The following is a 22,751-nucleotide window of genomic DNA, read 5'->3' as shown; positions in this document are numbered from 1 at the left end:
GATTCCTAAAACTGTTAGTTAATAATAACTCTAGAGATAAAAATAAAAAAGACTATAGAAATTTGTTTAAAATATGTAATATTCTTCCGGTGAGCCTTAAGCATAAATATTTAATTTTGTACAACAATCATGGCAGTCGAGAGCACACCCAGTTACACCGTAACGATGTTTGTGGAACCAGGTCGATGTCGGCGGGCAAGTTTGTTGTGCCGAGGGTTACTAATTACTACGGCGATAGATGTCTTCATAAACGCCTTCCCTACATACTCAACAGCCTGCCCTCTGTCTGACATCAGACGGGAAGCCAATAAAGTAAAATTTGGTAAAAAGTTGCGTCGTTACCTCGTAAATCGCGTATAGTAATTGTTGAGCATTATTAGTAATTATAAATGTAAACTATTTTGTAATATAAGAGAGTGCACGATCCCACAGTCAAACCGTGTAAACTGTTTTGTGGGACACTGTACTTGTATAAGCTGCATATTTTGGCTGCTATTTAACTGATCACCAGATTTAGTAAAATTTAATACCAAAACAATCTATTTTACCACCCTAAAATAATAAATGATCACCAAAATTAGAACACCATTTTAATGTGGAATGATTACCAATTTTATTACATTTTACTATCCTATTAAAGGAAATAACACCAAACTAATCATTATTAACCCAAAAATAGTAAATGATTACCAAATTTCAAACCCCATTTTAATGTGAAATGATAACCAAATTTGTACATCTTGCTATCCTATTAAAGAAAATGACACCAAAATAATCATTGTAAACCCAAAAATAGTAAATGACCACCGAAATTAGAACTCCATTTTAATGTAAAATTACAACCAAATTTTTAAATCTTGCTATCCTATTAAAGCAAATGACTCCAAAATAATCATTGTAAAACCAAAAATAGTAAATGACCACCAAAATTATAACCACATTTTAATTAAAAATATATCGTTATCCTATAAAATTAATTAATCCACTTCGTCACCTTTTTCTAGTAGCATTTTATTTCTGTAACAGTCGCAGTTCTTACTTAACCTAACCCACTTTTCTAGTAGCATTTCTTTTCTGCAAGGGTCGCAGTTCAAACCTAACCTAACCCACTTTTCTAGTAGTCGCAGTTCAAACCTAACCTACTTTTCTAGTAGCATTTCTTTTCTGTAAGGGTCGCAGTTCAAACCTAACCTAACCCACTTTTCTAGTAGCATTTCTTTTCTGTAAGGGTCGCAGTTCAAACTTAACCTAACCCACTTTTCTAGTAGTCGCAGTTCAAACCTAACCTAACCTACTTTTCTAGTAGCATTTCTTTTCTCTAAGGGTCGCAGTTCAAACCTAACCTAACCCACTTATCTAGTAGCATTTCTTTTCTGTAAGGGTCGCAGTTCCAACCTAACCTAACCCACTTTTCTAGTAGCATTTCTTTTCTGTAAGGGTCGCAGTTCTAACCTAACCCACTTTTCTAGTAGCATTTATTTTTAGTATAGATCGCAGTTCTAACCTAACCCACTTTTCTAGTAGCATTTCTTTTCTGTAATGGTCGCAGTTTAAACCTAACCTAACCCACTTTTCTAGTAGCGTTTCTTTTCTGTAAGGGTCGCAGTTCAAACCTAACCTAACCCACTTTTCTAGAAGCATTTCTTTTCTGTAAGGGTCGCAGTTCAAACCTAACCTAACCCACTTTTCTGTAAGGGTCGAAGTTCAAACCTAACCTAACCCACTTTTCTAGTAGCATTTCTTTTCTGTAAGGGTCGCAGTTCAAACCTAACCTAACCCACTTTTCTAGTAGCATTTTTTTTTGTTCGGCATCAAACTTCAAGATCGAGTGAGGAATGTTGAGATCCGACGTCGCACCAAGGTGCAAGACGTCGGATACGTCATTACCAAACTCAAGTGGAGCTGGGCGGGACATGTTGCCAGGCAGAGTGATGGCAGGTGGGCCAAAATTTTAACGGAATGGTGGCCGCTTACAGACGAAAGGAGTGCCTGGCCCACTTTTCTAGTAGCATTTATTTTTAGTATGGATCGCAGTTCAAACCTAACCTAACCCACTTTTCTAGTAGCATTTCATTTCTGTAAGGGTCGCAGTTCAAACCTAACCTAACCCACTTTTCTAGTAGCATTTCTTTTCTGTAAGGGTCGCAGTTCAAACCTAACCTAACCCATTTTTCTAGTAGCATTTCTTTTCTGTAAGGGTCGCAGTTCAAACGTAACCTAACCCACTTTTCTAGTAGCATTTCTTTTCTGTAAGGATCGCAGTTCAAACCTAACCTAACCCACTTTTCTAGTAGCATTTCGTTTCTGTAAGGGTCGCAGTTAAAACCTAACCCAACCCACTTTTTTAGCAGCATTTCGCAGCAGCTGATAGCAGTTTAACCTACTTTTCTAGTAGCATAACGAAATGCTACTAGAAAAGTAGGTTAGGTTAGGTAGGTATGCGGTGCGGGGTACGGGAGGTTGAGCGGGAGGGGCTAGTAATTTTGGCATCAGTTTACTTTATTTGGTAATATGTATAAATTTTTTGGTAATCATAGTGGTTTATTTAGGTGAAAATATCGCACTAATTTGGTCTTCAAGATTTGGTGATCATTAATGATTTTTGGTGATCATTCAATATATTTGGTATTTGAATACAATTTAAAGTGCAGTCGTAATTAAAACGGTGGTACTTTTGTATTTTTAGGCCTTATTTTTTTGGTGTTCAGTAAGTTTTTTTGGTAAGCATGATTTTTTTATTTAGGGTACCAAAGTATTTTTTGGTGGTCATTATATTTGTAGCCGTATATTTTTATATTAATAAATAAATAAATAATAATGAATTTAAAGGGAATTTGACTTTATTAGGGTTCCGTACTTCAAAAGGAAAAAAATAAATCCTTATCACTCGTGTGTCTGTAGTATGTCCGTCCGTCTGTTACAGCCTATTTTTTTAACTACTTTGCCAATTTATCGTTTTGGTTTAATTGCATGGCACCGTAAGGCTTGTATGAATTTCATATAACTTTCTCGACTCATTTTCTCTTATTATCAGTGATCGGGGATTTCTATGCCACTTGGGGTGAATGACCTCAATCATTATGCTAGTATGGATATGCCGCGGGATTCCGGGATTCGTGTGCGATATAGGAGAGTGTTTTGGCATGTGTGTTATCATGCATTGCGTATATCATTATTATTAATAATTGAAAATTTGATTACAGATTAATTGAATATATCAATAAAACCACTAAGCTCGCGTTACCTTATCAGTTTTGCATTGCCTTTCAACGACCGAGTCGAGACCCATGTTGCTGGTAGTAAACGCGCAAAAATAAATGTCAGTAGAACGATACATTGGTTACGCGTTGGTCTTCTTTTAATAAAAAACGCACTGCAGCTGCTTTTTGCACTCATTATATTATTAAGTGCAAAAATACCACGTGTCTTAATGACAAACTACATCCCGACATAACTGTTAAAATAGAAATACGTACGTACATATGTACGGTTCTTTAAAAATGTTTTACTTAAATTATTATATGTACTTATAAGAACATTTTTGTATAACTTAATATTTTTTTTGAATAATATTTTTTCTTTAAATCATAACCAACACTGTTTTTTTACAGTCCTTTATTTTATAAACGAATTACCAACACCGAAATAGCGTTAACTTTTCTAACAGTTTTGTTCCTATCGCGGGCCAAGCGGCGTATCCATATTACCATTTCGACTTGATGTCCCGCGGTGTGGCATAGAAATCCCCGATCACTGCTTATTATATAGGTTTATAAATAAATAAAATAAAATAAAAAGCCTTTTATTTCCTTTCATTATACATAAAGTTTGTTAATATAATTTTGTTAATTTAATTTGTAGGAACCCGTTAGGTGAAGGCCTTATATAATATATATTATTATTATATATAAATACCAAAAACCTAATATTATAAGGAATTATATAGATTTACTGCACTTGAATTCCTGGTGTTTGGGTAATATGTATGCCTCTGTCTGCGCTAACTTATTATTTAAAGAAACCCAAATGCAAATAGATAAAATTTTGCTCCGTTGCTTATTTGTGTGAGTAATGCTCATATTATAGGTGTAAATGTAACTTTGCGACTGGAATTCACAACAGCGGCTCGGCGTTCTTGCAGTCCGCTATCTTGGATCTTGGACCTGTTTGATCTTCTCCCGTTCTTTCTGCTGGATGGCAGACAACAGACAAGTCTGATGGCTTGGCGTCGCCCCCAGCCTGGGCACCTCGACGTTCTTGTACCACGTGTGCTCTTGTAGTCCACCATCTTGAATTATATCGAGTAAAACACATACCTGTTTGATCTTCTCCCGTCCCTTCTGCCTGATAGCCGACAAGTCGGACGGCTTGGCGTCACCCTCGGCCTCCGCGGCCCGACGTTCCTGCAGCACGTGTGCCGGCGTGTGCGCGTCGCAGTACGCCATCTTGGCGACCTGGACCGGCTGGCTGGGGTCCCGCCCGGCGCCTGCCGCCTCCATTTTCATGTATAATCTGGGAATTGAATTCAAATTTAAGTATAGAACGAAACTGATCACTGAGGGGACTGTTGTTCTATGAGGGAGCTTTCTTAGAATGAACGCGATTTTAAAACAACCATATCATGTCTGAAGAAGACCCATTTAGAAACCGTAGGTAATCTACATTTTGGTACCATTTATTATTTATTCATTTAAGTGATTTCATATGGAAGGTGTCCCGCAGTGTGAACACTTGAACAGTCAGTATCAAGGCATGCATCACTTTTATCAATATGGGCTTTACATAAAATTATTTACACGTATCTACGATTCTTGTGCGAGAGAATAGGGTATCTGACAATTTTTAATGAATGGTATCAAACGATCAGGTTTGTTTTTAGGATCAAATGTCTGTATAGGACCCATTGTCTTAAAGCAACACAAAAGGCACAAATGATGGTCAAAGTCTGGCACCCGCACTTTTTTCACGAAACGCTTCTAACAAAATGGCAATACATCGTGACGTCACAATGTAACGTTAGAGGTAGTTTCGATGTATGGAAAACAAGGAAATTGCGATTTTGTCGGTGAAATATTGCGTTTATGTTGTTGGTTTACACTATTTTTTTTTAATAAAATGTAAGGAATCGAATGGTATCATATTTTTTTTTCTATTTAGATATTTATAAAAATATTTTTGTGAAACTTTGAGGTCTTGTATTTTTTTATTATTCCCATATATTTTTTAAGTTTCCAATGTATTGTGATAAATTGCTCATTTTCTATCTATTTAACTAGATTTAGTTATACAATTCAAGTAATTCAACATGTGTCAACAATCCTATAGTCGATCGCTAATAGTTTTCTCGCTGTCAGGCGGAGAGCTATATCCACTTACCCAGCCTGTTGTGCACAGGTGACATGGAAGGCAGAGTAGCAGTTGCTCTTGTGGCACTGGATGCAAGCGCCAGATGCTCGCTGCTTGCACACCATGCATTGCAGCTTCCAGCGGGCTGCTGGGATCATCTCAATCGAATCTGTCATAAACAAACAGATATATTTTAAGATTTTTAAGACAAATTGATTAAGAAGTCTCACGGAAGTTTTGTTTTCAAATTGATTAAATTAGGTTAGGTTTGTATTTGCACATTTCGCTTGGTTTTCAGGGTTTCGAACCCAAAGGGTAAAAACGGGACCCTATTACTAAGACTCCGCTGTCCGTCCGTCCGTCTGTCACCAGGCTGTATCTCGTGAACCGTGATAGCTAGACAGTTGAAATTTTCACAGATAAATAAATAAATAAAAGACGTTTATTCAAGAAGTTTGAACATAGGTACATAATAAAAGTACATGATAATGCTTACAAACTAATTGAAATGGAAAGTAGCGCAGCTTATGGTCTATATGCCTGTAGATGATGTGTTTCTGATGCCGCTATAACAACAAATACTGAAAAGTACGGAACCTCTTGGTGGGCTAGTCCGAGTCACACTTGTCCGGTTTTTGAATATTGGAAGCCCTATTCGGAACACAAGCTGTGAGCTCCACTTACAGTCTTACACCCTACACCTTGGCTCCCCCATCTTCCCCCGGACCAGGGATGTTGCGGATGCAGATTTTTTGACATCCGCGGCTGCGGATATTTAAAGGCTCACATTCGCGGATGCGGATGTCAAGATTAGGTATTTTATTTAAATACTAAACGAAACGTTTAGTATTTGAGCAAGAATATAGGTGCGTTATATTTAATAAATAGTATCTTGGCCGAATTTTCTGTATCTAGACGATTTCGTTATAGGTAATGACGAAATTACCTAGCACTTACGCCGCCGCTAAGACGTTTCTGTACCGACTTGTTCGACATCCGCGTCCGCATAAACTCAGATGTTGAAAATAATGCGGAAGTTCCGCGGTTGCGGATGCGGATGTTGGCAACATCTCTGCCCCGGACCATGGTCACAACAATAACAAGTTAACACGGTCATGAACAACTCACCTATAGGCTCGAGAAACACGGTGTTCGCAAAACGAACTTCAGGTATCCAGAGGGCGCAGACCACGTGGGCCCACGTGCCTTGGTCCGTCTGCTTGAAGGCTCCTATGACATGCAAAAATATTCATTAATTATAGCATAATATTCTTTATTTATTCATAACAATAAAATATTGTGTTGAACATAAGCTTAAAATTAATAATTAACACTACATTCAATTAAATTACACGAAATTAAAGCTCAATTTAGTGATCCCAAGCTGGTGATATTAATGAAAGTATAAGTATATATTAAAATTCAAATTGTAATTGTTTTAATTAAAATTGTATAATGTCAAGGAATAAAATGTAAATAAAAATAAATATAATAATAATTTAAAGTTTTACTAAGATATGAGCAAAAAATAATATCATCACTTTGGTATCGTCATAGAAAAATACAGTCACATTAAAACATAAAATCAATAAAAAGACATATATATATATATAACAAACTACTATTAACAGCTATCGGCTATAAAGTCAGTTATACAATAGTACGACTTTTTTAATAGATGATTCTTGAGTCTTGCATTGAAAATTTTACTGTTTTTAATTGTTTTAAATTCAGTTGGTAATTTATTGTAGAGAAAAACGGCCTGATAACTTGTGGCGTGCTTCATAACGTTAAACCTCGGGACTACAGATTTTTTTATGTCTTTTCGCCTAGTAGACAGCCTGCTTTCTCTCTCGGTCGTGCTCTCATACTTGTGTAGGTGTTTTACTAAGTCCGTTAAAAGTACAAGTATGTAAAGACACGGTGCGGTAAGGATTCTGAGTTTGATGAAATGGTCTCTGCAAGAAGCCATTTGTGGTATGCGTACAATCGTTCTCATCGCCCTTTTTTGTAATATAAAGGCAGCATTTACATTATAGTTATAGCTGTTGCCCCATAATTTCATGCTATAACGAAGCTTTGCTTCTATAAGAGCGTGATATACCATTTTTAGTTGTGCGGTATTTATAGAATCTCGCAGACAGCGTAAGGCATAACAAGAGGAACTAATTGTATTGCTCAGTGCCTGCATTTCGTGCTTCCAGTTAAGTTGTGCGTCAATATACAGTGTGTTTTTTTTAAGTGGGACAGTATGGGGAAATCCCAAAGTATAAGAGATACAGGGAAACTGTCTTAGGAAACATTAGGTACTTTTTTGTGAAAAAAAAAATGGTATAGTCAAAATTTTGGTCAAGTGTGAGTTGTCCCTAAAAATGATTAATTTTGATGAAATTTTTTTTTGACGCACATCTACTCAGTTTCATGAGGGGATCATTTTATTGTATGGGAAGAAAAAAATCGGGACAGCAGAAGTTAGTCAAATTTAAGAAAATCGTTTTCATTTTTACAACCCGTGTAAATTGAAAACCACTGCCCACTGCAAGGTTTTTATTTAAAAAATATTGCCTATTCCAGTTTTACATTTGAATTTGGAACACTTTATTTGGTTTAAAAAGGATTAAAATACTTTAAGATATACTTGGTCAAGCAGATCTTGTCAGTAGAAAAAGGCGGCAAATTTGAAATATGTAGGCGCGAAGGGATATCGTCCCATAGAAAATTTGAATTTCGCGCCTTTTTTTACTGACAAGATTTGCTTGACCGTCTATATTCTTACGCGAGCCTTACCTTACAAATCTAATTTAAAAAAAAAACAAATTTGAAATTTGGAACTTCTTGAAACAAACAGTATTTTACTTGATATTTCATTGTTTAAAGTTAACATTATGTTAAGTTTTCGTCATGGAATTACCAAACTCGCATAAAGTAGATTTAATTGAAGCGTATTTTGTAAATTATCGTAGCTCTGTGAATGCGTTACAGTGGTATCGGGAACGTTATCCGGACCGCGATCAACCGGACCGCAAAATTTTTGACAAACTGGTGAAAAATTTAAGAAAGGGAGGCTGTTTTAAATTAAAACGGAAGAGACGAGCCACAGTAATAAATGAATTTACAACTATCGCAATCTTAGGATATTTTGAAGCCTACCCAAAAGCCTCATTGAGGGAAGCTGCTAACACTATCGGTGTGCATAAATCTACAGTACGAAAGGTATTGAAGGCTTACAAGTACAAGTGTTACATAGAAGGTCATCTTGTACAAGCATTGCTTCCAGGAGACACTGACCGGAGATTAGCATTTTGCCAGTGGTTTGTAGCATGCTCGATTAGAAACCCGTCTTTTCCAAGCCGGATTATTTGGACAGATGAATGCAATTTTTCAAACAATGGCATGTACAATAGAAAAAATAATCATTTTTGGGCACGTACAAACCCCTTCCGAACTACGGCAACCCATAACCAGGTCCGCTTTTCCTTTAATTGTTGGTGTGCAATATGAGATAATAAAATCTTTGCCATTAAAATTTACCATGGAACATTGAATAGTCAAAAATATCAGGAAATATTAAACATGGCTGTGGATTTAGTAGATATGGCAATTCCATTAAATAATTTGAATAATATCATCTACCAACAAGACGGCGCCCCTGCCCACAATAGTATCGCTACGAAACAGTTTTTAAATGAACATTTTCTTGATCGCTGGATGGGCACAAATGGCCCTATTAAATGGCCACCACGTTCACCCGATTTAACACCGTTGGATTTTTTCATTTGGGGGTACCTTAAAGGTCGAATTTATGCAGATACTTACAACTCGGTACAAGAGTTAAAAGACGCAGTGCATTATCATTTGAACAACATACATCACAACGCCTTGTCTAAAGCTACCAGAGGTGTTCTGAAACGCGCTCGTGCCTGCATTCGACAAGAGGGAGGCCACTTTGAACATTTACTTTAATGTAAAATTATTTTATTAAATTTACCTAACTTCTGCTGTCCCGATTTTTTTCTTCCCATACAATAAAATGATCCCCTCATGAAACTGAGTAGATGTGCGTCAAAAAAAAATTTCATCAAAATTAATCATTTTTAGGGACAACTCACACTTGACCAAAATTTTGACTATACCAATTTTTTTTTCACAAAAAAGTACCTAATGTTTCCTAAGACAGTTTCCCTGTATCTCTTATACTTTAGGATTTCCCCATACTGTCCCACTTAAAAAAAACACACTGTAGACCCCCAACAATTTAACAACATCAGCTTGCATAATTTTGTTGCCGTTTAAACTTATTTCCAAACTATCCGATTTTTTTGCTGTCGCTGAAAATAGTATGACACTGGTTTTGTTGCTGTTTAGTCTTAGATTATTTATTGCGAACCACTCATTAAAAGCTAATACTGCAGCATTCCCCCTTTCATTTAACTGCGTCATATTTTCAGCAGTTATAATAGCATTAGTGTCATCTGCGAAAACAGCTAACTTGGTATGAGGTTGTGAATTTATTATATATGGTATCAAATCGTTCATAAACAGTACAAAAAATAATGGGCCGAGTATTGAGCCTTGTGGAACTCCGCGTCTTATAGTAGCAGTCTTTGATTTGACCACTTTCTCAGTGTCTCCATCTATTGTTTTTAATTCAATGTACTGCTTCCTATTATTTAAATACGAATCTAATATCTCAAGGACTTTTCCTCTAATACCATCGTGCTCAAGTTTTTTTAGCATTATTTCATGGTCTACAGTATCGAAGGCGGAACTGAGGTCGAGAAAGATGCCAGCCACTTTCATATAAATTATTCTTTCAATAAATTATAGTCGACTAACAATGTTCGTCGATACAGTCGACGTCAAAGATATGATTTTTCCTTTTCGGCCTTATCACAAAGGGGCTGTGCACAAATCACGCGAGGTGTTTTCGGTTACTTTTTGATCCCCCCTCCCCCTTGGTGATATTTGGTGAGGTTTTTGGCTACCCTCCTCCGCCTCCTCTGAATTTTTTTCATTCGACCTTTACGTGAGGTCTCCTTATACCCCCCTGCCCCAACGTGATCTGTCGTGATTTTTTCTTGAATCACTATATTTACTTTGTGAAAATGAAAAACAGAATCAAAACGATGTAAAAACTGTTGTTACAGATGTAGTGCATAATTGTTTCCCTTCGTATTTTCTCGGAAAAGTTCGTATTTGTCATGCTACTTCAATCAACCTCAGTACTTTTTGTACCGAGACTGACTAAAATGAAATAGCAAGACACGTTCGTACGTTTTCTGTGAAAATACGAGGGAAAATAATGATGCACTATATGAACTATATCTGTACTGTAGGTTATAGGTTCTCGCGGGCTTGGTTTCCGCAAGTCGACGTCATATTATTGCGCCTATTTTGCGTGATGGGTTGGCGACACTATTCTTGCCAACACAACTCTACCAAGAAGCCTAGCAGACCCTTGACGTTGCCAACGAGTTCTGGGAGAGACCCCGGTGAGCCGAGGTGTTGTGCCCGGTACCGGTATCTGTACTTTACTTTAACAATCTTACCTCCAGTGTTTGGGCAGAGTACACAGTTGACGAGGCGAGATGGAGACTGCAGACATCGGCGGCACAGCCACTGGCCCTCAGGTATGTATGGCACCTAGATAAAAAAAAATGTTAATGCATAGAAATTAAGTTCATAAAAACGCAAGAACCGGTACAGACAAAATGCAACTTGTATGGGAACTGCACGCTGATTGCAATTGGCGTGCAGTTCCCATACAAATTGCAGTCCGTCTGTATCGGCCCTATGATTCGGTCTAGCCAGCATTCAATGAAGTATGTAGTATGATACCTTTGGGTATGGTGCTTTACACACACTAGTGTCCCATCCCCTCCCCCTGACGCAACCCCCTTTTAGCATGCCGGTCCCGGTTTATCATGATCTTTACTACTTTTTGATTCAGCCGAAATGCAAACTAAAATTATTGGGACATACCCCATAACAGTCCTGATGCACAGCCAAGTTACACATGTCACAGAACAGGATGACATTGGTGTTCTGGCATTCACCGTCCATGCAGATGCAGCAGACGGCATCTTCATCTACCTGGGCCGCTGTTTGTTGGCCGGTTTGGGATGCCTGAAACAAAGGGAAAGCACATAACACCTCTCGAGTTGCAGGCGTCCAGAGGCTACGGAGACGGCTTACCATCAGGTGGGTTGTATGCTTGTTTGTCAGTGACGTGGTATAAAAAAAGGAAGGGAAATGAGGAAAAAATGGACTTTGTCAAAGTGGAGTGATAGACCATATGGTCTGCTTGCCATAGTTGCCATACCTATACATACCATTATGAATATGAATAAATATATTACATATATCAAATACATGTGAGCAGTTGAAGGAATGCCAAAAATACTGAGGATGAGGGAGAATAGAATCCCCCATTTTTGAGGATGTGAGAGTTCTAAATTAATTAAAAAATTGCAGCATTTCCTTATTTTGTTTTGATATTTTAATAGGCACTAAAAGTACCTATAAAGTATCTGATGACTAGCACTACATATTCAACCATTTAGATTTTTGAGTCTCTGGTTTACGGCAGGTTTGCACTAATGAATGGCAATTAGAGAATACAGATCATATCTTGTTCTTACTTGGAAGTAGGACTCTTTCTCCAATCTGTCCATCAACAGCTCCAAGGTATCAACTGAAACAGGCGGCAGGCCTTGCTTGACCCTCGTCTTATTGATAATTTCAAGCCACGCTGTATCTTCCTCGTCCACATCATACTCCACTTCACCGTCTAGCTCCTCGGCAGACTTCTCTATGAAGCGGATGTAGGCATTTGGGCGGGGAGGGGCATCGCAAACTCTTTCATTGTAATCCTCAATAAGCTGAAATTAATGTATTTGTGAATGGATAAGTATCATAATTTAATAAAAACTTACATTTGGGTCTATGAACTATTTCTTGTTGTTATTCTGTCCCATCAGCCAGGAGACATAGTAGCATAGTTTGTTAGAAGAACTGCTGTACCATGTTCTTCAAACCCGCTTAGTAGATGTCCCATTATCAAAAGACCTTATAACTACCAAAAAATTCAAGTTTGGTTCATTTAAATACCAAAAAACTAGTATTTCAAGAGTGACCCAGGAGACCATAACCATGGCAACTAGTGACAAGAAAAAGATGATTCACCCACTAAGCAAATACAATTTTTTGCTGTCTTTGCTAAATATTGTTGACAGAAGTTAGTGACTGTGTTAAAACATTACTGTTATTATGAGCAGTACAATGCACACTTAACTTATATTGTTAAACTACAGTAAAATTTACCTTGAAGCTGGCTTCAGGCAATTTAATATGAGGTTCAGGCGGTGGCTCAACAAACGGCACTGGTTTTTCAAGCTCTGCGTTCTTCTTTTCCCAATCCTCAAGCGACATTATCGGCAGGGGCTGATCTATAGGAATCCTGCTAATTTTACCGTCTATCTCAAACTGGACCACTTTCTGAGCTTCCGCAAAAGTTAGGGCTTCTTTGGGTGGACTTTGCAGGGCTATGTCGCCAGTTGGCACTGGCGCCCGCGTCGATCTACCCTTCTTACGGTGGCTAACAGAGGCCGGGGTAGCGGGCGTTGGGTTGTCATGATCGTAGTTCACCAAGTGATACTGCAGCCCACACAAACTCTTGTATACTTTGTCACACTTTTCCAAGGGACATTGGTAAGGTGGAGGCCGGTTTTGACGGAGTTTTTTGCAAAACTCTAGAACGTCGAAGTCTAAACCCATTTTGAATCAGTTGTGACCCACTTCATTCAATATAAACCATTTTAGATGTGAATAAATAAGAATACTAGGCCGCACGAGTAATATAAACACCACTATGTAGGAAAGCAGTTTGTAAACTTGATTTGTATTGGTGAAAGGCGCAAAACGAGCAAACACGAAAGCAAGGCAAGCGGCGCCCGATTGCCAATAAATGTGACAGTTGTTTACGAGTGTTGTAATATTTTATTCTAATTGCAACACGGCTGCAATTAGAATAAAATATTAATGCGACAACTCTTCATCTACTTTAATAAAAATATTATAATTAACGAAAATATTGTTTTAATAAATTACGTGCTTTATTATAAATTTATAATAAAAAAGATATTCGTATAATTTTGCTTTGTATTTTTTGCATATTTTTGTCACTTAAAGTCTATGGTATCTGTGCCACAGAGTCTTAAAGAATGTTCAAGAAAATTCTATAACCCAATAAAAGTCTATGGTTTACGAAATGTCAGTGGTTTGTTATTGTCTGTTGTGAATGCACGCATAAGTGTGAAAGTACCTAGATATCATTTCCTCGAAAGTGCAAGTTTTTGTAAAGTGTGTTGATTTCGAAGTGCTCAGGTATATAATTGGGTTAACAGAATGGATTACATATCGTTTTCAAACTATTCGTACGGGGACAACGACGACTACCCTCACGAACCGCACATAATGCCCGTGCCTTCAGGAGGACCATGGAATGTGCAGGGACTGTCTTGGGGGTCGCACTCGCCGCCCCAGCTGGTGCAGTTTAACGCTCTAGTGCCTCAGCAACCTCGGTTTTCTACAATAATGCACTGCAAACGAAAAAGTTTAGATCCAGAGCCATCAATGTAAGTATTCAGAAATGTAATTTTCCTTTTCTTTTACTTGTTTTTTCCTAAGATCACATGCTGTTTCATTCTACCATCTATCTTTTGGTTTGCTTTGCTTCTTAACTTTTCGAAAGCCACCAGTGTGATATCGTGTCGTCGTAGCCATAAGAATTATCTTGTATAGTAGTTATAAATTGATGCTACCTAGAGAGCCATTAAGTTTTAAAAGTTTAACTTGCAATTGATCTAGACCAGTTCAAAATCTCAATTTAATGATCCCATTGAAACTATTTAGACACTGAAAATAATTACATTCTTTTTTTACATTTCAGCCCTGCAAAGATATACATAACGGAAGACAAAATGGCAGATCATCTCAACGGTCTCCATCTGTCTACAGACTATAGAACACACCACCTAGCCAGTAGTAATAACTCTATGAGTATGGATGCCGGACTCATGGACATGGACACTCCCGCCAACACTGATGTTAGAGACAAGTTAAAAGGGCACACCATTGTACTCTCGGAGGAGATTAAGAAACTTAAGGATGAGCCGCTGATACCTCCTGCGCTTATTGAAAGGTAGGAACAGTTTTGTTTTTTCTCTTAACACATTCACTGCCAGCAACTCGCTATGCAGGTTCTCTGTTTGTAGGCTCTTTTCGCTACATACTACTACTGCTATTATTATTTATACTACTACTACTATTTTGAAACACGGGTCTTTCAAGCCCAATCATTTATAGGGCGTGTGTGGGGATATAGACGACGCATAGGGGCCACTTGGAGAGATTTGATGTCATGTGGAACGCCTGCTGGAACCCATTCACGGGTACATCAATAGATACCCCTGAACCAGTTTCAGCAGGCATTGGAAGCTATTGTAGATAATATGGACAGAGTGCTGGTCTATGGTTTAAGTTTGGAATTTTGGTTAGTGATTATAATTATCAAAACCAAGGTTTGTTTTCGTTTTGGTTAAAAGTCAAATTAATAAATTGCTAAAAGGGTCAAACACAAATCTGTGTTCGCGTCTTTCCTGTAGACATACATAGAAAAATGTACAGTTCGCGCGAACACACTAGTTTTCTCTCCTGTGGGCAATAGTTAACAGCTTGTGGGCATGTAGGTAATGATTTTATCATAGTTCTCTTAATAAAAGGAGTACCTTTTCACGTGGATAAGGGTTAAATAAGAAAATTAACCTTTATAGCCCTTAACTTTTGTGTAAGTCTACAGGAAAGACGCGAACACAGTTTTCTGTTTGACCCAAAACCTACCTCCTTATTACAGGTTAGAAAAACCCTGCATGTCCCTGGTTGTCTGGCAGCCCAAGGAGAGTGTAGTAGACAAACTAAAGGGCACTACCACGGAGAACAGGACAGAAGAAGAGGAACCAAAGAAACGGAATGGTGTTCTTGTTCCTGATATGGGCATGGATGGAGGTATGGATATGGAGATGTAAGTTTAATTCTGGTCTTAGATGTAGTTTATAGTTCGTTTTTTTGGCATTAGAAAGAAGTTAATCAATCTTGACATGTCTTTTTATTAAAAATCACCATTGAAAAATAAGTCACAGCAAATATGTTAGAATTATAAATCATATACGATCTTTTACATTCTCTTGCTTTCATAAGTAAGCTAAAAAGCGTTTTACAAATTTTTTTAATAAAAAGACACGTCAAGATTGTTTACCTTCTTTCTAATGCTAAAAAAACGAACTATAGTGAATAAATTAAATTTGTAAGGTTGTTGTGAGTACAGTTGGATCAATTTAATATAGAGCAAAATGTATAAAAAATGTATAAATAAACATACCAAACAAACCAGATATCAGTCACAAACCTCTCTTTCTTAAGGCCCCTGTACACAATGGGCCACCGCCGGCCACTCCAAGGGACGTATTTATGCGTTAGAGGGAGCAAGTGATATTGCTATCTCATTCTACCGCATGGCTGCATCCCTTGGAGTGGCCGGCGCTCGCCCATTGTGTACAGGGGCCTTTACATTTGGAGTTTCAGTCATGCTTGTGCTGGGCCCAATGGGGAATTTGTGTTGTTCTTTTTATCTTTGCATCTTTTATTTGGTATGAAAACCAAATATGATAAAATTTTCAAACAATGGAATATTTATGAGATTTTTATTTTGTTCAATAAGAAATAAAATGCTAAGCGGGCCAAGTGTTCAAAATTACCTTGAAACACTCTTATTCTCTTAACAATAAAGTCGCGTCAAGATCATTTTGAACTCCTGGCCCGCTTAGCAACTTCTACTGCTGGCTGTACAGTCAGCGTCGTATAGTAGGTAGCATCCAAAGTATTCAAATAGTTCGGTACGCCATACTATTTATATGGTGTACCAAACTATTACAATACGTTGGATGCTGCCTACTATATGACGCTGACTGTACTAACTTTTGGAATGTGATAATATTTGTATTATATTGATCCAACTGACTGTTCCAAAAGCAGCTTAGCAGACTGAAGAGTAAATGATACTTTGAAAGGTTTTTGATATTGAATAGGCACAATACTTATTGGAATAAAATATTGCAGGCACCATGTGCATTTATTTTTTTGTTTACTTTGTAAACGTTTTTATGAACTGTATGCTGTATTTTACATTATTTGCACTTGAAGTAAGAACAATTTAATCTCATCATAATCAATAAGCATTAACTATGTATGTCCATCAGCGGCGTAGCTAGGCGTGGGCGAAGTGGGCTGTCGCCCACGGCCTCGCGCCCTAAGGGGGCCCCTTCGGGCACAGTGAAAGAAAAGGGTCTCGCATATGCGACTTCGCCCTCGGCTAGATTAGTTTACGCTACGCCACTGATGTGCATCCCTTTTATTTTAATCTAAAGATTTCAACTTTGTCTTATGTCCAGCTTGTCCAAGTATATGCCTTATTGATCACATGCTTTATCAGGTGAAGCGTGTTACTTGGCCAAAATATGAATAAATAAAGAAAGACAATGGTGCTTTATTTTTGAACTCCAAAAGTTGTGAAACAGATGTGTTCACGAATAGTGCCATTCCTGATATTATGAAATTTTGTTTACTACAACGCCAATCATTTAACTTTGACATCTCAGAATACACAATTACACAATATTTTTTTAGTAAAGATAGATTCTGAGCACCATTGACGTATATCTAAGGGCGGGCCTTACGGGCACTAAGAATGGTGCTAGTTCAGCGGTGTCACTCACGAATTCGTGCCAGTCGTACAGTCTAACGCAACTAGTTGCGACCAATCGCGCGCGAGATGCGAGCTCATCAACCAATCGCGTTGTGGCGTTAGACTGCACGATTGGCACGACTTCGTGTGCGTGACACCGCTGTACTGGCCCCATTCCTATTGCCCGCAAGGCCCGTCTTTAGATATATGTCAATGTTTAGCACAAGGAATTTCGTCCATTGACCCGCCTGTCCCTGTCTCTATCGCACGCGCCTAATTTTATTGCCGTCTCGCTCGTGGCCAATGACACTCTGGGAGCGGGACAGCAATATAATTATGCGCGTGCAACAGAGATAGGAACAGGCGTGTCAATGTACGAATTTCCTTGTCGTAAGAGTTGTAGTCTTTATCAAAACTAATGATTGTTTTCTCGAATTATGCGAATGTTAAGTTGAACAGAAATAAACCCTGAAACTTATTTAAAATACTTGCCAGTATACCACATTGTAAATCTATCAGTATGTATTGTATCAGTGTGTATCTGTAATGTAGCTTTATTAATAACTTCTCTACCTTTGTACCTACTTGTAAAATATAATATCCATACTACTGCAGTAGATTTTTGTATATACTCGTAGTTGTAGTTGCTAGTTCTTTCAAGATGCTAAAAATTTTCGACTACCTAGTTGTAATTTGCATCTTATGCCCCATAAATAAGGTTGATATTAATCTTAAACTTGGTTTGAAATTGAATCCTTTTCATGCTCAAGTAAAAATGAGAATTGGTTTTGATTTTTCTTAAACTGGTAAATGGTAGAGCTACCAGTTTAGTGCTCACTAAACTAAAGTAAGACTAACGAAACAAAATAAAGAATGTAAACAAGAGTTTCCTGAGCTACTTTGCGATATCGAGCGATTCATATATTCGTCCGTATCTCTCGTACGCAATAATGCTTTCGGCTGCTGGTTGACGAAGGTGTTGTTCCTTATTCTGTGGTACAAGGAGGCTGTCAGTATAGTACAGAGGATATCAAACATTTGGGCCACCATTTTGTGAAAAAGTTACATAATTTGTTTTCTTCAAATAAAAACGTTTTGAATCTCTAAAGTTTGTTTACATTTGTTATCTCGATGCGTTGGTCTTACTGTAAGTAGTACAGAATACATAATGTCTTATAGATACAACAAACTGCCAATTGAATGTAAGTGATTACCCTATGTTGTCAGTTCTGTATGAGCGTCATATATGTAGTTTGTTTATTTGTTGTAACGTAATTATGTTCGAATGAAAGTCGTTATAAAATAGGTTTAGTTTAGGCGCTGTCGTGATCTTATGTTATGTATGAAATAAGAATAAACGATGTTTTATTAAAATGTCTTTTATTTTTCACAATATCTCTTCGAGTACATTAGCTTAATATAATTTAATATATCTTAATCAAAAACTCTGTAGAATACTGATTGACAGATCAACACTTAACAAAGTTAAAATACTTCGAATTGCGATTTTATTAAATTATCTACTTACATAATAATAGGCGTATTATACTATGCAATACACCGAGTACGGTTGACCGGAATACTTGCTAAAAAATGTGTAAGGAAAAAGGAGGGGAAAGGACCTTGGAATGGACCTGGTACTGGTGTACCGGAACCCGGTGTATCGCGAAGTGAAATAGAAAGGACCTTGAAATGGGTTCCGGTGCACCACCCGGTGTATGGCGAAGTGAAATAGAAAGGACCTTGAAATGGGTTCCGGTGCACCACCCGGTGTATGGCGAAGTGAAATAGAAAGGACCTTGAAATGGGTTCCGGTGCACCACCCGGTGTATCGCGAAGTGAAATAGAAAGGACCTTGAAATGGGTTCCGGACTTCCGGTGCACCACACGGTGTATCGTGAATTGAAATCGAAAGGACCTTGAAATGGGTTCCGGTACACCACCCGGTGTATGGCGAAGTGAAATAGCCATTTAACTCTCATATTCGCTCAGTAACAAAGATTCATTGATTAATCAATAAGGCCGTGGACTGGACGCAAGCGGCGAGCGGCAAAGAAGGCCATTCAAACATTACTAACATTACGCACATGGCATACAGCTTGCGTCCAGTCCGCGGCCTAACTCTTAGCTCAGAGGGCCTACCGCGAACCACGTTCGACGTGTTGCCTCTCTGTTGCACTTATAAATTCGTACGTAAGTGTGACACAGATGCAACACGTCGAACATGGTTCGCGGTAGGCTCAGTAAGCGTAAGCACCATTTTCTTTTAGACAACACATCGTAATACGTATAGACACAATACCTAGTGGGCGCTATTGCCTTTGCATGATAATGATAAATATTCGTATAAACTGATGTCATGCAATTTTGTCTCTTTCTCAATTTGGAAACAGAAAGGGATAAATATATGATTAACACCACTTTTAACGCTTATTTACTAAAAACAACAACACTTGTCTATAAAACGAGGTCTTAACCAGTCAGGCATTCATATCAAAGCAATATGAACCTTCGCTTATTCATATAAGGTTTAATTTCAAATTGTCATTCAATGACTGGCGTAAAATGGCGAAAGTGCCCGTTTCTTATTTAAAGACCTTCCAGCTTTTAGATTCAAATCAAATTTTACAGTCTTTGTTGTTTGCACGATATAACTATAAGTAGATTATAATAGCTAAATGGAAGTAGCCAAAGAAGTAGCCTAGCAAATGTTAAACAGTTTCAGAGAAATAGTAGAAGAATCGTTTGATTTTCCTATTAAGTAGGTACCTACCTAAATTCATTATAAACAGGCACATCACAGAATGAGATTGCAACCTTAGGTTGGTACATAATATCACGTTAGGTTAGGTAGATATATTTTTTACTTCACCCGCATAACAGTTCAAAATTTCGAGCGATAAAGTTCACTCAATCAGTTAGGTATTTCAGCTAGCGTGGAAAACAATCTAAGACCTAGATTGTAGGTAATTCAATTTTATATCAATCTATTTAGCTGCCTGCAGCACAATTCTTTTATTTATATCTTTTTCGCTTAGGTAATAAGTTTAATAACTTTATAAATAAAAAAATATATTCGTTGAATTTATTAAATGATCACATGTTTAAAACTTTCTTTTGTTTGAGCTTTTTTGTCTTAGCACTTTAATTTACGCTTCGACAGCGATGATGCGATTGTGATTGTGACATTATCAGACCTAGGTACGTAATCTGTTCACAAAACCCTTTGTACTCAATGATTAAAATTAGTCTTTTATATAATTTGATTCCTACTGGCTTTCTATTGAGCACCTTAATCTAGGAAAAACTTATAGGTTTTACAAAAAAAAAACGATTATGGCCTGCCCATTGATACAGCAACCTTAACAATCCTAGCTGCTAAAAATGGCCGCCCGTTTATCGCTTGTCGCCGTGGCTGTCACGCTGTGACAAGCTGACACGTATGAAAATGCGAGAGTGACGTGACATGATAGACGATGAAAGCGCCAAGAAAGCGCTACCAATTCATGCTGGGTTTAAACTATTAACTATTGAAAGGCCACTCTAGAACATGTTGACTTTCACAGTGGCCGTGTCCAGTTCCCTCTTCATGGTCTCCAGCTGTTCGATATCTTGCACTGATGACTCGCATTTCTGCACCACTAGTGAGTGGTAGAAGTGGATAGCGAACGCCACGAACACTATTAGCACTGGAAAGAGATTTAATTATGTTAATTGAATACTAGTTTTTTGATTCGTACAATACAATAAGGAAAATCAGTTAAGTATAAAAATACACTAATACGCAGTTTAAAGCGAGTGAGCGTACGCTACAAATCAAATTTTGTTATAATTTTAATACGTCTAGTGGTTGTTTGAAAATAAGGCTGTAATGCCCACACGCACGCGACGTCGATTCCTGAGTTGCCTTTATAGTTTGTTTAATTTGATTTAAAGTTTGTACTCTGTTCGTCATTTGGATATAAGTCGAATTATTCTGTATATAGGTACTTAAGATACACTCCATAATTGTTAGTTTATCCATAGCAACAATAGTGACTTGATATCATTCATAAATTTTATTGTATTACCTGGTATCACTATCACAGTAGCTGCTGTAGCCGCAGCGAAGGAGTAGTCCCAGAACTTCACCCAACATAATATTGCAATCTCCACGAGGAACAGGAATAGACCTATGAACAAACATACATAAAAAATAAAAATAAAATTAAGAGCTCTCCATATTTTTAAGCCGTGCACGCATACGTCACGCAAGCGGTGTAAAGCCTGACCAGTAATATATGATCATTGTCAAGAGGGCGCTGTTATTCTCACGTATAGGGTGACTAGTTCAGTATAGTATGAAAAAAATAGTTCCAGTGAAATTCCGCAACATGGCGCGTGATCATATATTCTTGGTCAGGCTTTACCGTCGCCGTCTCCCATCTCATAAGAGTCTATCTGACGCGCACGTCCATGTATCTGGTGTTTATTCTTTCGTCATTCGTTTCGTTCGCTTCCCTCTAAATTGCAAATTTATATGTACTGGACGGATACCGTGTTATTATAAATATTATAATTAACAATCACGAATTTTACATACCCAATCTTGCGTAATCGACCGATATAGAGAGGCAGATAACTATGTATTTCCGATTTTTCGATGTTGGCGGCAGGCCCTCTAAACTTTAGAGTCTAAAGACTGCTTATGCTAACTGTTCCAAAGTTTTTGCCAGTAGCCTATGTAGCCAACAATAACTACCAGGAAGGTAAAAGATTGACGTCATACAGCGTGATTATTGAGACACGACAGCTGAAACTGTTTTTGTAACCATTAGGCGGCACTTAGCTTCAACTTCCGCTCTTTAGTTTGAAATTACTCAAATGAGTATGCAATAGTCATAGTTTTCCCATCACTTTTATGTTATAAACATATGATATTCGTACGTATTATAAATGCGAAAGTAACTTCATAACTTGGTTAGAGTAAGACGGGTAAGATCAAGAAAAGTCTGCAGGGATTTTGATAACCCACGCAGTGCAAGTGTTATTTTAAACGTCAAACTTCTATGAAATTATGACGGTAAATAACACTTGCACTGCGTGGGCTATTAAAATCGATGCAGACTTTTATTGGTCTAACTCGTAACTTAACTTTTCACGTTTTAATTACTCTTAACTAACTTGAAAAAAAAAAAAACTTAGCTTGTCCTATCCCTTCCTGTGTTCTTAAGTTCCTTAAATCAATTACCTAGTAGCTAAAGAAATAACTAACAGACTAGACAGAGTTATTAATGAAATACTTTTCGTGTTTATCGATGGAAAGTAAAGTAACGAATCAATTTGGTAAGCAGCGTGGACTTATTAGTTCGAACATTCACGATTTTCATACGTTATCAATACTCGTACTGATTAAACACAAATGTTTTGAAACTATGTTTGAAATAATGTATCGTATTTATCTTATCCACCTGTACCTACTGTACTGTATACCTACTTACTTCAGTTTTATGTGGTTATTTTGTTGCAGACTGTTCAAGTTTAATTTTATTACGGACAAGGAAAAAGGATTAAATTAACTACTTAAGTACAACTTTTGATCAGCAAACGTGCATGCTTTTCCAAC

At 37.5% G+C, this 22,751-nt stretch overlaps 3 protein-coding genes and 1 long non-coding RNA gene across 4 annotated transcripts in view; 2 read left to right on the top strand and 2 right to left on the bottom strand.

The window, feature by feature from the left end:
- LOC134800102 (bromodomain-containing protein 1) overlaps positions 1–13,328 on the bottom strand; it is a 31,975-nt gene extending 18,647 nt beyond the window's left edge. Inside the window, exons 1-7 of the mRNA XM_063772577.1 lie at positions 12,670–13,328; positions 11,988–12,227; positions 11,329–11,472; positions 10,896–10,989; positions 6,475–6,576; positions 5,377–5,515; positions 4,317–4,512 (exon numbers count right to left, since the gene is read on the bottom strand). Of these exons, the coding sequence (XP_063628647.1) occupies positions 4,317–4,512; positions 5,377–5,515; positions 6,475–6,576; positions 10,896–10,989; positions 11,329–11,472; positions 11,988–12,227; positions 12,670–13,122 (1,368 nt within the window). The 5' untranslated portion in view covers positions 13,123–13,328. The remainder of the gene's footprint in view (positions 1–4,316; positions 4,513–5,376; positions 5,516–6,474; positions 6,577–10,895; positions 10,990–11,328; positions 11,473–11,987; positions 12,228–12,669) is intronic.
- LOC134800122 (uncharacterized) overlaps positions 1–22,751 on the top strand; it is a 285,699-nt gene that overhangs the window by 86,315 nt on the left and 176,633 nt on the right. The window contains exon 2 of the long non-coding RNA XR_010145506.1: positions 19,385–19,991. This is a non-coding gene — a long non-coding RNA (uncharacterized LOC134800122). The remainder of the gene's footprint in view (positions 1–19,384; positions 19,992–22,751) is intronic.
- Positions 13,653–15,482, top strand: LOC134800091 (uncharacterized). Its single transcript, XM_063772566.1, has 3 exons — positions 13,653–13,982; positions 14,297–14,548; positions 15,260–15,482. The coding sequence occupies exons 1-3, from the start codon at positions 13,753–13,755 to the stop codon at positions 15,429–15,431; spliced, it is 654 nt and encodes a 217-aa protein (XP_063628636.1). The 5' UTR covers positions 13,653–13,752; the 3' UTR covers positions 15,432–15,482.
- Positions 20,675–22,751, bottom strand: part of LOC134800114 (calcium release-activated calcium channel protein 1-like) — a 55,136-nt gene continuing 53,059 nt past the window's right edge. The window contains exons 6-7 of the mRNA XM_063772588.1: positions 21,217–21,318; positions 20,675–20,835 (exon numbers count right to left, since the gene is read on the bottom strand). Coding sequence (XP_063628658.1) covers positions 20,690–20,835; positions 21,217–21,318 — 248 coding nt within the window. The 3' untranslated portion in view covers positions 20,675–20,689. The remainder of the gene's footprint in view (positions 20,836–21,216; positions 21,319–22,751) is intronic.

Source organism: Cydia splendana, chromosome 19 (genome assembly GCF_910591565.1).
Source record: "Cydia splendana chromosome 19, ilCydSple1.2, whole genome shotgun sequence".
Taxonomy (NCBI): domain Eukaryota; kingdom Metazoa; phylum Arthropoda; class Insecta; order Lepidoptera; family Tortricidae; genus Cydia; species Cydia splendana.
Note: the sequence above shows the minus strand (reverse complement) of the source record. Positions and strands in the feature narration are given on the sequence as shown.

What these genes read in the sequence shown, in the direction of transcription:
- LOC134800091 (XM_063772566.1), top strand. Translation starts at nt 13,753, where the DNA reads ATGGATTACATATCGTTTTCAAACTATTCGTACGGGGACAACGACGAC. An exon ending in TTAGATCCAGAGCCATCAAT is followed by an intron (nt 13,983 to 14,296) that starts GTAAGTATTCAG and finishes TTTACATTTCAG; the next exon opens with CCCTGCAAAGATATACATAA. An exon ending in CCTCCTGCGCTTATTGAAAG is followed by an intron (nt 14,549 to 15,259) that starts GTAGGAACAGTT and finishes TCCTTATTACAG; the next exon opens with GTTAGAAAAACCCTGCATGT.